The 17,149-nt window shown below is 47.0% G+C and overlaps 2 protein-coding genes across 5 annotated transcripts in view; one reads left to right on the top strand and one right to left on the bottom strand.

Moving 5' to 3' along the window:
• BSND (barttin CLCNK type accessory subunit beta) overlaps positions 1 to 17,149 on the bottom strand; it is a 288,658-nt gene that overhangs the window by 193,080 nt on the left and 78,429 nt on the right. The gene's annotated exons all lie outside the window — the stretch shown is intronic.
• The window catches only part of USP24 (ubiquitin specific peptidase 24), a 64,070-nt gene continuing 62,352 nt past the window's right edge, over positions 15,432 to 17,149 (top strand). For 3 of the 4 annotated variants that reach the window (XM_069861841.1, XM_069861839.1, XM_069861838.1), the window contains exon 1: positions 15,432 to 15,812. In XM_069861841.1, coding sequence (XP_069717942.1) covers positions 15,504 to 15,812 — 309 coding nt within the window. In that variant the 5' untranslated portion in view covers positions 15,432 to 15,503. The remainder of the gene's footprint in view (positions 15,813 to 17,149) is intronic. The other variant, XM_069861840.1, reaches the window with a different exon arrangement.

Genomic DNA, 17,149 nt, shown 5'->3' with positions numbered 1-17,149 from the left:
ATTTTTGCCACAATGAGTGAACCGTCCCCAGACAGGGCTGACAATGTCTCCTCCACTGCCCCATCCCCAAGGCTGCCTAGATGAGAGCCAGCACGGCCAAGCTGCTCTCCCTGAGCTGGGGTGCCGAGAGGAACTTCTCCCAGGTAGCGATGGACACTGCCTCTCTGCCTGGCCTCAGGCTCAGAAATCAGCCCCGAGAGGAGGCCCTTTTTGCAGATAAATAATTCAGCTTGCCTTTCTCAGAAAGAAACCTGCAGAGACCCACATCACTCACATGCCCACCTGCTCAAGCTCCTTAAGGAATTCCTCTTTCCATCTGAAAGAGCAACCTGACAACGTTCCCTTTTTTTTTTTTCAAGCAAGAAATGACATGTCTGCCTTATTGCACAAATCATCAAGCCACTAACTTCAAAAGCAGCGAACCTTACATTTCACTTTTATTACAAGGAATAAATTATAGGACACTTTTTAAGATGGGGAACTGGAGCGGTCTGAACCCAGGCTGAACTTAATCTCCTAAATAGGCCCAAACCCAAATCTCTACTCTGACCGCTTCCAAACTTCAGGGCAGGTTACATCTGGCTTATGTCTCTCAGTCCCAAGCATGCCAAGTCCTGCAGCTCCACACAGGCCCTTGACACGCTCCCAGCAAACTGGTGGGTTAGCTACCTGCCTCTGGGGAGGAAAGGCAGGACAAAACACAAGATGCTGCAACACGGTGACCTTGTGCGATAAAATTGCCCAAGAAAAACAAATAACCGGGAACAGCTCTAGAGAAAAGAGTGCCAAGGAGGGCATCCTAGCAGAGGGCGGCGCGGGGAGGGAGGCTGAGACAAACCAGAGCTGGAAGGGCGCTGTGTGCCGGGCTGGGGCCCATCGGCTGTCCAACAGTGTCTCCTGGTGGCAGCAGCTCCAGCCTGCAGGGCTCCCTCCTAATCACACGAGTGACTAGTGTATCAACAACAGCTGCGGAGACGTTTTGGTCTTGCCTGTAGCTACGAGGTCAGGGTAGGGGATGAAGGCATCGAGTGCACCCTTAGCAAGTTTGCGGATGACACTAAGCTGGGTGTGGATCTGCTGGAGGGTAGGGAGGCTCCAAAGGGATCTGAACAGGCTGGACCACTGGGCAGAGTCCAATGGCATGAGGTTTAACAAGGCCAAGTGCCGGGTCCTGCACTTGGGGCACAACAACCCTGTGCAGCTACAGACTAGGAGAAGTCTGACTGGAAAGCTGCCTGGAGGAGAAAGACCTGGGGGTGTTGGTTGACAGCGACTGGACATGAGACAGCAGTGGCCCAGGTGGCCAAGAAGGCCAATGGCATCTTGGCTTGGATCAGAAACAGCATGACCAGCAGGTCCAGGGAGGTTATTCTCCCTCTGTACTCAGCACTGGTGAGACCGCACCTCAAATCCTGTGTTCAGTTCTGGGCCCCTCACCACAAGAAGGATGTTGAGGCTCTGGAGCGAGTCCAGAGAAGAGCAACAAAGCTGGTGAAGGGGCTGGAGAACAGGCCTTATGAGGAACAGCTGAGAAAGCTGGGGGTGTTTAGCCTGGAGAAGAGGAGGCTGAGGGGTGACCTCATTGCTCTCTACAACTACCTGAAAGGACGTTGTGGAGAGGAGGGAGCTGGCCTCTTCTCCCAAGTGACAGGGGACAGGACAAGAGGGAATGGCCTCAAGCTCCACCAGGGGAGGTTTAGGCTGGACATCAGGAAAAAAATTTTCGCAGCAAGGGTCACTGGGCTCTGGGCAGAGGCTGCCCAGGGAGGTGGTTGAGTCACCTTTCCCTGGTGGATGAGATGCTGAGGGGCATGGTTTAGTGACTGATGGGAATGGTTGGACTCTATGATACGGTGGGTCTTTTCCAACCTAGTGATTCTGTGATTCTGTGAACTGCAGAATGAATTGTCTATGTGAATGCATAGGCTCCTATTCTGGATTTGCCTGTGGCTACTTGCAGACTAGCCAGTGGCTACTTGCAAACTAGCCCAAGCTGGGCACCCACAGCCAAACCTGCACAAGCTGATCACTTGGCAACGATCCTGCCACATGTACAATGGCATCCATGCAGCTGGCCAGCAGGAATCCTGAGTTAGTCTTCAAAACCTGGCTGGCTGCATTGGAAAAAAAAAAAAAGAAAAGAAAAAGAAATACTTTGGCCATTTTTCCAGCTTTCCCTTTTCATTTTGTTTTAAAGAAAATTCTGGTTCACAGGCCCAACCTCAGAAAGGTGTAAATGACTATCAAAATACCAAGTGGATATTTGGAGTGAACTCAGTTAGGCTTGGAGAGTGCCTTTCCCTCGAGGTAGCCCAGCCAGACAGTACCAGCAGCACAGAGCAGCTTACTGCTAGCAGCAGGCTTGCAAGGCCACAGGAAGAAGTGAGGCTGGGCACCAAGTCAGGAACTTTCCACTTTCAGTTGGCTGGCTTCTCACTGGCACGGGAGTAAGGAAATCACAGCACAGCCAGTAGACCCCTGATACATGTGAGTATTCACTCTATGGCAGACCTCCAAAGAAGATGTCATAAACCCCAGAAAACACAGAGGTGACACATACATCCCCCTGACAGAAGGGATGGAGGAGCAGAAGCAGGGGAGATCCAGCAAGACAGAGGCCATTTCTTCCTGAGATGACAAATCGGTGCTGAATTTTTTTCATGCAAATGTTCCCCTCACTCTTCCTGCCATAATCTGACTTCTGGTGGCCCACAAGACAGGATTGCCAGGTGTAGCCTATGGTCTGAGGAAACCTATGGGCTGTGAGAGGAAAAGGCAAGCTCAAGAAATGGGTGTGGGTCTTTTCTCCTGCTCACCAAACCCACATCAGATGCGTCATCAGTCTGAGCAGTGCAGGGAGACCCCAGTGCTCTGGGGCTGTGGCTGACCTGTGGTGCCCAGCGCTGTGGGGGCCGTGGTATGCTGAGCTCTGTGCTTTCCAAACTAATGCTGTGTTTTAGCTGTCACTGGACAACAAGAGTTGGCCAGGTAACCAGCTCCATGTTAACCTATGTATCTCTGCACCAGTAGCCCCTCCCCAGAATTCAGAACTCCAAATCAGGCATCTCAGCCCCATCTACTACACATTAGGCATAAAAAATATATAGTGAGAACTGGCAAAGGCAAGCAAGCAGAGATATCAGTTGGATGCCCCTTCCTCTGAACATTATGCATTGTCAGGCTTCTTAACATCTGGAGCTGGGAATGCTGCTCAAGGGCAGGCATCCCCTGCTGTGGGGTACTGTGCATCAGAAGGAAATATTTCCTTTTAAAAGCATAAGAAAGAGCACCAGTTTGGCAGAGTGATGAGCAGGTGTCCTGTGCCCCAGGACAGCGGGTTTCTAAAACAGGCATGTCTCCTCAGGATGTTAGCAAAAGTAATCTGAGAGCAGGGCCCAGAGCCTCCTGTTTGAGTGCACCAGGCTTTCTTATGTGAGTAACTCTGCCTTGCTCTAACCCTCTGCATCACAGCGAGGGTGCCCCAAGCCCTCCCTCAGCCTACCCAGGCCTTCCCCAGCAGTTTGTGGTTTCAGGCAGTCACTGGGAGGTGAGTACGAACTACACTGTGATGTGGAAAACCCAGCTCTCCCATTCTCTGGAGGTTTCTGGAGTTCGACTTTGCCTAGGTTTGACTCATGATGTGGGCATAGACCCGGCGGACTTCCCAGCTGCAGAGAGCCAGTGACAACGCAGAGCAGGCAGTACTGGGATGGCATAGAAACAGACCCACAGGCACACGAGGTGATTTGCAATCCATACAGGAGGTGAACAGTGAGGGAAGATGACCCCTTAAGTAAGACAGGCAAGACATTTGGGATCACAGTATCTTTTTTTAATTTTAGAACTAGCTCAGAGGCTTCATGTGAATTCAGAGGAAAGGGGAGATATCCATCAACTTATACAGCTGTAGGACACTCACCGTTCTGGGGCGTTCTGACCGAAGCACTGCCTATTTCCATCTGTGCTCCTTCAAGAGTATGTGCAGTGAGTACATACACTTCCAAGTCACATCGGGTTTTCTTGCTGACAATGATTATTTTGATAAAAGACAAAGCAAAAGAACACAATTGCTTTGAGAAACAGCTAACTCCTCCTGCCCCCTGAGCCCCCACCTTCCTGTAACATGAAATTTCAGCAAACCAAAAAAAAAGGAGGTTCTCCAGGACACAAAAAACAGTTGAACACAATGTCAGACACTGCCAGTACAAAACAACCCCCACAAGGGCACGAACAAGTACAACATGTAGCAGAAATGTGCCAACAAGAAACCACTACATCCTAGTTGTTAAAATAACTGTATTGAGCAGTCTAGCACTCAGCTTCACACTAAATTACTCAGGCAGCAACCAGGAACAGGCTCTGAGCTACTGTAACCCCAAAGAGCACCGCTGACATCAAGACAGAAATGTCTCTTTTAAGTAAGTCTCTGTTCCCAGATTACTCCCACAATACCATTACATCTGGAAGTCTAAATTCCCTGAAACGTTTATGTCAAGATTGTGATTTTCCAACATTTATATAAAACTCTCATTTACAAGGACAAAAAAACAGATTAAAGTCTTCCAGCTTGTCTTCAAGAATCTAGCTAGCAGATTTCAGTAGTTTCTCACACCATTTTTTTTGCATACAATGATAAAATCATTCATAAGTTAATTTTGCCACAGTTGGTTTCATGCAGCGTTGAAGCTCCTCATAAACCCTCCTGTGAGATTCTGGAGGGGATGCTGGTATCACCTACAAAGTTTGTAACCCTGTATGAGTTTATAAGTTTGTAACTCTGAATGAGTTTATAAGTTTGTAACTCTGAATGAGTTTATAAATCACAGAACAGATCTGATTCCTCCACAAGGCTCCAGCAATCATCCCTTGGCTACTCGGACGCTCAGGAAGGGCAAGCTTTTCAGCCCTGTTCCAGAGCCCACCCAGGACCAAGAGAGGGCAGTGTGTCCTGCAGACACAGCCAGCATGCCAGGAAAGAAGCGAGAGTCTCAATTTCCCTCCATAACCACATAGCATTAGCCTTCTTTCTTGGCAGTTTGGTTTATGCTATCCATTTGGAATCCAACTGTGCCTGTCTAATCCTACCTGAGTCCTTTGGTCAGCCTTGTCCAAGCTGAACACTGAGTTGCAGGCCTCAAAGATAGGTAAGTTCCCTCAGTTTCATAAAAATTGGGAGTTGGGCAGAAGAATCACGTTCCCACTGAGGAGAGGCAGAGAAGCTCGCCTGCTATTAGTCATCAGCAAATCCACATGTGGAAAGGTAGAATACAATCAGACACCCTAGAGAACCAGCTATATTTATCTTTCTGTTCAAGAAACTGAACGCTTTGAAGGGTGAGGTAATTTGCACCTTACAGGAGAAGAATAATGAATCTATCTACTTTCAGCAGAATATTTGAGAAGTACGGGGACTAATTCCCATATGCCTGGGACTGGATCACTCCAAGAAAAGAGCCATCCCCCCTGCATGCCAAGCTGAATCTGCTCCAGATAGGAAGAGTAAAAGTAGGTGAATACTGAGGCTGAATGCAGCACAGGACAGAGCTGTGTGCGTATATCTGCTGTGGAGAGAGAGAGGAAGACAGGAGAGGGGGCTGTGCAGCAAGAAAAGCGCCTCTCTTCACCCTGAAGATGGAAGATCATGCTGTAAAATGCAGAGCTAGTGGGGAAACAGCATGCTACTTCTCCACTCCCCCTCCTTTCCTCATAAATACACCCCACTGCAAAGACAACACTGAGGCTTAGAAGAAGTGGATTATTTTCTATGCGGCCACTAACCTCCTTTGCAGTCCTGGACAGATTCTCCCCTCGTGGTGAGGATTACCCTTAAATCAGAACACAAGCTAGAGGTGCGGGATCTCTCTGCACATTTATAAATAGCTCACCTACACATTTCACAGGAGTGCAAATGCCAGTAAGCAGCTTTAACGGCAGACCCAGGAACAAGAACGGCAGAGCGAAAACACTATCACCTTTCTCTGATGTGTCCTTATTTCCAGCATCCATCATAATAATAGGGACAATTAAAACCTGGAAGAAGGCCCAGGACACTGACAATTAGTGACTATGGGCCAAGCCTGAAACATAGTCAAGGATCAGTGGTTATGAATGTCTGAAACAGGCTGGGTAAGTCATAGGAACTGCACACAGAACTGGTACCTCTAGTCCCTGTCTCATCCTCCCCACAACCCTGGACCACATCTTACATGTTTTCTGCGCCAGGTTGTGGCCCTTCTCCTGCCCACACACCAGGCAGAGCTTGTAACTTGCCTTACAGTTTTGCAAAGACCACAGTATGGGAGAGAGGAGAGGTTTTAAGGCAAAAATAAAATGGGCCCAACCTGGCCAGTGGAAGTAAAGTGATTCATCACTAATAATTCATGTGGCCAGCAGGACAAGTGAGGGAAGCTGTGGCTGCCCCATCCCTGGAGGTGTTCAAGGCCAGGTTGGATGGAGCCTTGGGCAGCCTGATCCAGTGGGAGGTGTCCCTTCCCATGGCAGGGGGTTTGGAACTAGATGACCCTTAAAGTCCCTTCCAACTCAAACTATTGTATGATTCTACAATTCTACGATTCTATAATTATCTGAGGATTGAGGGGAACAAGAGTTTAGTTCACACTAGAGAAAACATATGGACATGCTTGGGATAGCAGCACACAGGCAGCAGACTGCAGCATTTATGTAGTGAAGATGGCCTTGCACAATGTACTGCAGCATTAAAAAACAAGGGAAGTTGTTGCTGCAGTATGGTAGCAGATCAAAGGCTGGGAGCACCCTAGGAGTGGAAGGAACACCTGATAACACAGTACAATAACAGAGCTAATAGATGGGTGTGACTCAGCCCTGAAGCACCTTGCTGGTGAAGATAAAGAGCCCCTAAAATGAATCACTGACAGATCAAAGTGAAAGGGACAACATGGCAGTGCGTGCCAGTAGGCAGATGAGGCAGGAGAAATCCAAGGCTTTAGGCTCTCACAACCTTGAAGAACCTCTTGGTATTTCTGAAAACTTTAGTCTAGTGTTTGAACTAATAATGACTTGCTTCCCCTTCCCTGTACTCGTACCTGCAGATCCTCTGGCATAGAATGGCTGCTGCTTCCCACCCCAGAGCCGAGTTTCTGTGCTTCATAATCTGCATGAAATGACAGAAACTGACTGAATGAAAAATTGAGAATCCTGTTCAAATACAACTGAAGCACTGGTAATGTTAAAGAAATTAAAAAAGGAAAAGAGGTTCTTCCATGACAGCCCCTCTCCTTAAATGCCCGAGATTTTGAGTCAAGATAGTGGCTTTCACCGCTCCCACCTCCAAAATCCTGTGTGAGGCTGCTAGTGCCAAACACCTGCAGTGCTCTAGCATAAAATCCTGGCAGCAGGAACACAACTCCAGTCTCCACATCAACAAGGGCAAGCAAGGTGATGTTTTGATTAGGAGGTAGAAGAGCCTCTTAGAAGCAGGAGAGGAGTTATGGACCACTTTTTAATATAGACCAGTTTTTTGTTCTGATTTAAGCCCAGCACCACACAGGCCTGTGTTGCCATGAAACAGAGTAAAATAAAAGGCACTAGATCTGTAAAATGGTTTCCATTTGGTGAACAGACTTCTTCCTACCTATTCTGTGTTTCACTAATTACAGCTTATAAAATCCTCCAGCTTCACAGACTTGTTTCTCAAGTTTCAATGCAGAATTTAGACAATGAGAAACTGAAGAAGCAGGTCTTGCTTTAAGGTCAAAACCTAATTCAAAAGGAATCTGTGCAGGGCAAAAAGCCAGCAAGGAGTTCCCTGTTGCTCTATCACATTGTACCACATTTCAGCCTACACCAGAGAACCAGCAACTGGTTTTGCTCCTGGATATCAGATACACACACACTACAGGAAACACCCTTCACCCTTAGAGTACTGTGTGCTACTACAAGCACTGTCACCACACAACACTGCCTTTAGCTAGACTGATGTAGTCTGTAAGTTGAGCATATTCTGTCATAGAATCTTAGAAACACTACATTGGAAAAGACTTTTGAGATCACCTAGTCCAACTGTACCTGTCCACTCCTAAATCATATCCCTAAGCACTTAATCTACCCATCTTTTAAACACCTCCAGGGATGGGGACTCAACCACTTCCTTGGGCAGCCTGTTCCAGTGCTTGATAACCCTTTCAGTGAAGAAATTTTTCCTAATGTCCAATCGGAACCTCCCCTGGCACAACTTGAGGCCATTCCCTCTTGTCCTACCATCTATCACTTGAGCAAAGAGACCAACACCCGCATTTCCACAACCTTCTTTCAGGTAGTTGTAGACAGTGATAAGGTCTCCTCTCAGCCTCCTCTTCTCCAGACTAACCAACCCCAGTTCCCTCAGCCATTCCTCATAAGACTTGTGCTACGGCCCCTTCACAATCCAGCGTCAGCACTGGGTTCACTGCACTGTTTCCTCCCTGCCTAAACAGAGCCTCTGTGCTCTTTCTCTCCACAGTCTCTTGCTTGTTTGCATTGAATTCACACTCCTATTCACAGCTCTGCTGATTATAGTAAGACTGCATAATCTGTAAATGATAGGATTGGTATTACAACAGGAGGGACTGGTATCACAGGACTGGAGGGAAGGGATTAGCAAGCAGGGCTGGGACAATTTGAGGATAAAATAAAAGCACCCAAAGGCTACTCTGTAAAACTGTGTGGTGCCTCATAGAGTTGTTCAGTGTAACAAGAACACCATAAGTTCCTGTTTCAGATTTTCAGATTGTTTCTCTTCTAAAATGTCACTGCATGAATTTGTCCCTGCACAAACTGAGCTCTACATTCTGCTATTACATCAAGTTTCCTCAGCTAACTTGGTTGAAGGACAGAGCAAGCATTCAAGTGCCTGTCTCTGGGTGGGTCTCTCAGATTGCCACTGCTGCTTGACACTGAATATCCTGTTTGTATTGTTTCTCCCCTTACCAGCAGCAGAGCCAAGACCACTCCAGCATGAGAAATAATTCTGTCATTGCAGTTAATCTGATACTAAACTCACATGTCAGCACATCATTTATCTATAATGACAGTAAGGAACAGTAAGCAACATAAGGAGAGAAATGATCTTTAAAAGAAGTGATTTTACCTACAACCACACACATTAAAAATGGATTAGTCAGTACTGCAGGTTTTTTCAGGGCTCTGTTCCAAATCTGATTCTATTGAATGGCTTCACTCTGCATTTCTGCATCTTAGTGCTTTTATCTTGTTTTAAAGTCCAGTCTTAGCTTTCATTTTCCACAGCCTGTAAAGCTTGTTTCAGGAAGAATGAAAAACCTCCTTGCGACTGTTTCGTTTTCCAGCCCAGAGCTGTGGAGATGTGTTGTGAGACCCACGAGACAGCTGAAAACAAACCCACACAGTGAAGCAGAGGGGGCAGATCTGCTCAGCCACTGGAGTCAGCTGCTCTCTCCTTTCAATCATGTTTCCCTTAACATACTGTTCCACTCTTTTCACATTCATGTCATGCTGCTTTCTATTCAAGGGAAACAGTATGAAACTTCATTTTTGTATTCAGGAAACCAGTGGGTACTCGGCTTCTGCTGCAGAAAAAGCAGTCATGGTTCAGCTCCTGTTCCTTTTGGACACTAGAACAACAACGGGGACAAACTTACTGGAGGAGGCACATCAACACCATAAGATCTGTTCACCTTCCTTCTTTCCCACTCAGCCCCACTACGGTTTGTAGCAGCTGTAAAAATTAAAACATTTTGAGGAGACAATGATACCCCTCCATCCTTCTATAAGGCACTGTATTAAAGCTAAACACTGTAATTATGCTACTTACTGTACCCCAGCCCCAGCTTGAGATTAAGGTAAACTACCTCTTTGAAAGTCACTGCTGAGAGCTGGCTTTGCTTTGGCGGTTACCCCCAGCACAAATCTCCTTTCTAGCTGGCCAGAAGCTGTGAAGGCAGCAAAAATTCCTAGCACAGGGAAAGTCTTTAAGTATATTGCATGAATCTGTCAGCTGGTGCTCATGAATAGACCCACACACGCCTTGTGTCTGTTAAAATCTTTGGTTTATGTGAAGCTGCACAGCTACCTGAGGAGTCAAATGCATCTGTGCATTTACTTTATTATCTGTCCATAGTAGCTGTACTTTTCAAGGTGTTTACATAGTTCTTCATTACACAAATGCGCCCTCAGCTAAAGGCAGCCAAACATCATTCATCAATATCTACATACAAGAAATGTGATGTTTCAGTAATACAGGGGGATTTGCGCTATCTGGCCCCTGAGATACTCTCTTAAAACCCACCTACTACAGGTGGCTATAAATAAAGCGGAAGCAGGAAACTGGAAGAGACTGGGTGGGACAAGGAATAAAAGGAAGGAAGGAAAGATAAAGTCATTCCAGAAAACATAAGTTAATTCCTCGCAATATTATACAAAGGCTGGGTTCTGCTATATCACAGATACTCCTTCTTCAAGTAGTAAAGAGTTTCTTTGCCCCAACAGCCAACTATACCAAAAAGTAAGAAGTGTCTTGCATATCTGAAGCATAAGATCAGGGAAACCTTTGTAAACGCATTCCTCTTGTCAGTGCTTGGTATGTTTTGGTCTACAGGGACAAGGTACTTCTCAACAGCAAGTTAACTCCTTGTCTCCTTTGGGTGAGATTTCCTGCAAGACAATACCATTCATTTGCTTTGCTGTCTCTTCTGTTAATCTAATTCAAGTCAGCCAAAAAGCAGTCTCTCCACCCTGCAGCCTGTGGAGAGTGTTTCTCTTCTGCTGGCAGGCAGAAGAAAAGCCTCTTATAATCCTGAGATCCCTCTATATTAGGTGCCTAGTCCCAAAGCATTAACATCAGTGAGAAAGAGTTGTTCTTCCCTTCCAAATGAATGAGCTGGTTTTCACACAGGCTCACACACACTCCTCATTCATGAAACAACTGCAAAGGAATTTCTTCTAGCTACCGTAACCCCAGTTTTCATGCAACTCCTCTGTGCTTATGTAACATACAGTGGTGGAGCCCTGTAATTCAATTTTGTCTTGATTTCCCATACTTAGTCATTATTTATAAAATATTTACAAACAGTAAGTTTTAACTCATACTAATCTTCCCCTGGTAAAATATTCCTGTGGTGTTTCTAATAAAATATGAGAAAGAAACTCTTTTATCCTGAGTAAAACATATAAATGAAATTAAAGATTTGGCGGCAACTTAATAAAATTTACTTTCCTTTCTATCAAAATCTCTAAGTATATATGTAACAATTGTGGCTGGGACAGCACAACAATGATGGAAACAAAATCAGGGTGGCAAAGGATGTCTTCCAATTGCATCTGAGATTTTGGGTGAATTTTGGTTGCAATTCCTCAACAGCTGTAAACAACAAGGGAAAGTTCTAACTTCAACAAGCCGGAGAGTTGCCCCTTAGTTTGGCTGTGGGTGTATGTTCCACCAGAACAGTACAGCTGTTTCTCTTTGAGGGAAAACGCTGCATTTGCTGTTTAAATAGCGAGTGCACTGTAAACACAGGACTGGCTTTAGAACAGGCTTCTGAGGAAAAGCATAAAAGCATTTTCAGTTTAAAAGATAAATTAGACAAACAGTCCTACCGTAACATCTCTGCAGAAGTTATTGCAATTCTTCACCAAACTCGATTTTAAGGCTACCTGTTAGCACCATGGTCCACCCAAAAAGCCAGGGTCAATGTCACAGTATGACAACTTACTAAAACAGTTGTTTCTGTCCCAAAATGTCCCTTTTCTTTAACACAGGGGTTCCTGATGTCCCAACATGCTTCAGGATATATATATAATGCATTAAGTAGAAAGTATTTACCCTCAGTAAATTAACGTAATCAAATAACTAGTAAACAAGTGTCACATAAAATTGGCAAGTACCTAGGCACAAATTCCAAGTTATCTGAAGGCAGATTTTGAGGATATTTGTTCACTTCCATTTCTTTCCTTCCCTTGTCTCCTTGCACCTCCTGGTGCCCCATAAGGTTTTTCTTGTTCACAGTTAAGACAAGTTTGCTGTGCTTCTCCCTGCAACTTTTCTTGAAGTGACAATGCATGAAGAATATTTGCAAACTGCGACTTCTAGGCTGAGTAACTTATAGAAAAAGACGCACCTGTTCTTTCACTAAACTGGAATGTATAGTCTTGTCCTTTAGGCAATCTCAAGAAAGATGCTGTCAGTGAAGTCTATAAAACCTCATTTTAGGACTAGTACACCTCACTGTCAATTATGTTGAGCTGCTGTGTCCAAGTGCTACCCGTACATCTTAGTAAATTCAAATTCCCTTCAAACTCCTTTCAGGACAGCTGGGCTACAGAGCATAGGTTACTTAACGGTAAAGCATTCTCTCCTTTCTTAGCCACTTGGGATTATAACCAGTTTCTCCATTACTTTTGGCATGTTTTCATTAGTTAGCTCAGGGCAAATTTGCAGGAGCACTTCCTTGAAACAAACCTGAAAGCACTACTGACATCTAATAAAACATATTCCTTTTTCCTACAAACTTTTCTTCCTTTAGTAGGGGAAAACGATGCCAACTGATTTCATCAGGCTGTGAGGATTAAACTGTTATTCATAATATGTTTCAAAAATGAGAAAGTGTAATTTAAATGTTAGTCATGTGAGTAAGCATTTAGTCAATATTCACCATATTAATTGAATGCATTTGAAGTGCTGGAATTTTTCTGAAGCCTGCCAAGCTCAAGCCATAACAGTTTCTTTTATAATTGGAGATCAGCATGAATTAAAGACCTTCCTTAAATCCAGGAGCTTAAATTCAGGATCATATGCATATCACCTCTATTACACTGAATGTCAACCTACAGAAAGAAAAATCAGAGATGAAGGAGTAAGATGAAGGAGCTATGATTATCTTTTGGGTCTGTGTATAAGGAATATGAGACCACTGGCAGCATAGTGCGATTTAAAAATTAACCCCAAACCTTGCCAGTCCAACAGACTGGTCCATCAATTTGTCTCTTTCTACAAAGTCAGGAGCAGAGGCAGACACTGAGCTCTGGAAGTTCATGTGGGCTATGCATCTAAATACTGTTGGTATCTCCTACACATCAAACTTTCTTTAAGTTGAATGTAATTTGTATCTAAGATGTCAGACAGCTGCATCTAGGACAAAATAGTTCACCAGAAAACATGAGCTTCTAAAGACAAATGTATATAGACAGATACCAGCACTGATCTTTTAGCTATTTTGTCCTTCTTCCTCTTCCATGGCACTAAAAAAGACATTGTTAAAATGAGGTAATAAATTCTGCCTGAGAGATTGCCAGGAAGTCCAGATCTACTGGCCTTCACGCAGCACCACAGTTAACTAAGTGTGTTCATTTTGTACGGATTTTCATCTTTGCTTGCCATAGTATATGCTTAAAAAACACTTTTCCATAAAGAAATCCCCTGGGAGCGGGCAGCAAGGGCCACATTCAGGCTGGAACCCCCAGTGTGCCCCATGAGCCACACCCTCTGCTCACGCCAGCCCAACATGCCAGATATTGGGAAAATTCATGGTTTAAAAATATCTTGGAGAGACGAGACAGAGCTTCTAATAGCAGTTGAAAAAAAATTATTTTTATTGCCACTTGGATTGACAGACCTGCTGCCTCAGCATTCACTAATTAGTGGACTGAAGTACTTTTGCAGATATAATTGCATTGAAAATCAGCATTTGCCTTTCTTCACCTACAGAGAGGCTGTCCATCTAAAGGTACCCCCATGTTTTGGAGTCTGGGGGGGATATTCCATTGTTTGTGGGTCCAGAATAAAATGTGGTGGCCAAACATGGGGCTGAGGCTGAAAGATGTTGGGGGAAGGAAACTGTCCTGCCCCTCCCCCAGGACTCACTGTCAAGCTGCCACCCGCCACTCAGGCCAGACAGGAGCATTCAGCGGGGTCCAGGACCTCATCTGGCTTTAAATGCTCACTGATGAGAAGCTCGACATGAGCCAGCAATGTGCACTCGCAGCCCAGAAGGCCAATCGTGTCCTGGAATGCATCAAAAGAAGCGTGGCCAGCAGGGCGAGGGAGGTGATTCTGCCCTGCTATTCCTCTCTTGTGGGAACCTCACCTGGAGTATTGTGTCCAGTTCTGGATTCTTCAATATGATATGGGTATGATATATCCTCAACAGGACAAGGAGCTGTTGGAACAGGTCCAGAGGAGGGCTACAAAGATGATCAGAGCTCTGGAGCACCTTCCACACAAGGACAGGCTGAGAGAGTTGCGGTTGTTCAGCCTGGAGAAGGCTCCAGGGAGACCTTATAGCTGTACCTTAAGGGGACCTGCAAGAGAGCTGGGGAGGGACTTTTTACAAGAACATGGAGTGATGGGATGATGGGGAATGGCTAGACATCAGGAAGAAATTCTTTGCAATGCAGGTGGTCAGGCACTGGCCCAGGTTGCCCAGGGAAGGTGTGGCTGCCCCATCCCTGGAGGTGTTCAGGGGCAGCTTGGATGGGGCTTGGAGCAGCCTGGGCTGTGGGAGGTGTCCCTGGGTGGAACTGGACTGGCTTTAAGGTGTTTTTCCACCCCAAACCATTCCGTGATTAAAACCAACGCTCATCACCTCAGGGAAGGATGCCTGCCTGCCCACAGACACCACCCGGGTCCCAACTTGTCCTTGAGGGACTGGTGACCAGCAAGTCCAGGGAGGTTATTCTCCCCCTGTACTTGGCACTGGTGAGACCGCACCTCGATACCTGTGTTCAGTTCTGGGCCCCTCACCACAAGAAGGATGTTGAGGCTCTGGAACGAGTCCAGAGAAGAGCAACAAAGCTGGTGAAGGGGCTGGAGAACAGGCGTTATGAGGAACAGCTGAGAGAGCAGGGGGTGTTTAGCCTGGGGAAGAGGAGGCTGAGGGGAGACCTCATTGCTCTCTACAACTACCTGAAAGGAGGTTGTGGAGAGGAGGGAGTTGGCCTCTTCTCCCAAGTGACAGGGGACAGGACAAGAGGGAATGGCCTCAAGCTCCACCAGGGGAGGTTCAGGCTGGACATCAGGAAAAAAATTTTCGCGGCAAGGGTCACTGGGCTCTGCACAGGCTGCCCAGGGAGGGGGTTGAGTCACCTTCCCTGGAGGTGTTTAAGGGACGGGTGGACGAGGTGCTCAGGGACATGGTTTAGTGACTGATGGGAATGGTTGGACTCGGTGATCCGGTGGGTCTTTTCCAACCCAGTGAGCCTACGATTCTAAGAGCCGCGATTAACGGAGGAACACGCCGCGCACGCACCCGCCGCCACCCCCGCCCGCGCCGCGCCTCCCCTGTCACGTGACGCGGGTCCGGCGCGCGCTCCCCCCCCGCAGCCGCCGCTTCCGGGCTTGGGGGGGGGCGGGAGCGGCCGCGGCGGCGGAGCGGGAGGGGCGCGCCCGTCAACATGGCGGCGCGCGCGGCGGGCAGCGCCTGAGCCCCCGCGGCCCCCTCCTCCCTCCCTCCCTTCCCGTCCCTTCCCCTCCCCTCCCTTCCCCTCCCACCGGCCCGGCGCGGCGCGGCGCGGCCATGGAGAGCGAGGAGGAGCAGCACATGACCACGTTGCTCTGCATGGGCTTCTCGGACGCGGCCGCCATCCGCAAGGCCCTGCGCCTGGCCAAGAACGACATCAACGAGGCCGTGGCGCTGCTCACCAACGAGCGGCCCGGCCTCCACTACGGCGGCTACGAGCCCGTGGAGACCGGGCAGGGCCCGCCGGGCGGCCACGGCTCCCCCGCCGGCGGGCAGGGCCCCCGCGACGGGGACGGCGGCGGCGGAGGAGGAGGAGGAGGCGGCTTCGACCCGCCGCCCGCCTACCACGAAGTGGTGGAGACCGAGGTGAGCGGCGGGATCCCGGGGGCACCTGGGCTCTTCCCTGGCGTTCCAGGAATGCGTGGCTACCGTGGGATTTTTTTTCTCCCCTCTTCTTGCATAATCGCAGTGACTAATGACTGTCTAATTTTTTTTTTTTTTTTTTTTAACTGTTTGCACAGCGTGAAGGAAAGTGCAGTCCGGGTATTGCTTTGCATACAGTTTTAATTGGATAAACTAAGCTCAAGTTCAGAAATAGAAATGCAGTGAGTTCGAATTCTTCAAAACGGAGGCTTTAACTCTTATATTGTACGTGAAGTAGATAGAAGTGCTGGAGAACGCCAGCCTAGTTCCTCTCCTCCTTTCTTGCCTGCCCTTTTCTGTCGTTCTTTTCCAGAACCCTGAATTCCTCAGCCAGCAGATACGCTTATGGTTGCCCTGCTGCTCGGTACAGTCATGTAGTGCTTACTTGTAAAGCATTCTCCTTTTCCAGGTCTTTTTTCCAAAACCTGTCAGAGTTCTCATCCGAAAAGAAGTTATTAGTAGTGTCCAGGCCATGGAACTCATGGGGATGAGGACAGAAGGAACAGCTGTGCTTTGTGGCACCAAAAGGCTACCTTGCGTAGTTTCTGTCTCGAGAAGTGGCCAGTGGCAGATGCCTAAGCACATGGATGAAATTGAGGAAACTCATGTACCCTCCCAGGCTTAAGGAAATAGTATCCTCAGGGATTTCCTCTTCCAGAAGTGGTACCTTTCTGTGCATCTGTGCGTAGTGCACATAGATGCGGAATACACACATGTATCTTCTTGTACATAGCTACACTTGCACATCTGTATCCATAGACTTGGTATATTGAAGTCCAGTCTTGCAGAAAAAAGCTACGTGATCCTGTTCACTGAATTAACTGGGTTAGATCCTTAGCTCATAGAAGTTGACAGCGTATGCTTGTGGGATGGCATGTGTGCTGTGACGAAGAGGAGTCGCTTAACCTCACTGGTTGAAGGAGCAGGGAACTGATTTCTAACCTTTGCTTTGAAAGGTTGGGAGTGAATGAGAGTTCTGCTTGTTCGCTTTCAGATCTCTGTAGCCACCCAGAGGGTGGGTTTTCCTATCAGATATGATTGTGGTTGGGACAATCTGGGTTGTCAGTGTGACATTTCAAGAGAAGCTGTCAGTGTAAACTTCTCAGAAGCACTTCCTTTCCCTCTCTTCTATTACAAATGACACTTTGACGGCTCTCGACTAAGAGGATTTTTTCCTCCTGCTATATCAGCTTGTGCGTTTCATCAAATGTACTTACACTTTATAGTTTCCTTTGCCCCTCATGTTCTTGTTTGCCTTGATTTGTGTTCTTGTTAACCCA

The sequence above is a fragment of the Phaenicophaeus curvirostris genome, chromosome 8 (assembly GCF_032191515.1).
Source record: "Phaenicophaeus curvirostris isolate KB17595 chromosome 8, BPBGC_Pcur_1.0, whole genome shotgun sequence".
Taxonomy (NCBI): Eukaryota; Metazoa; Chordata; class Aves; order Cuculiformes; family Cuculidae; genus Phaenicophaeus; species Phaenicophaeus curvirostris.
The sequence above is the reverse complement of the archived record's forward strand: the minus strand, read 5'-3'. Positions and strand labels throughout refer to the sequence as shown.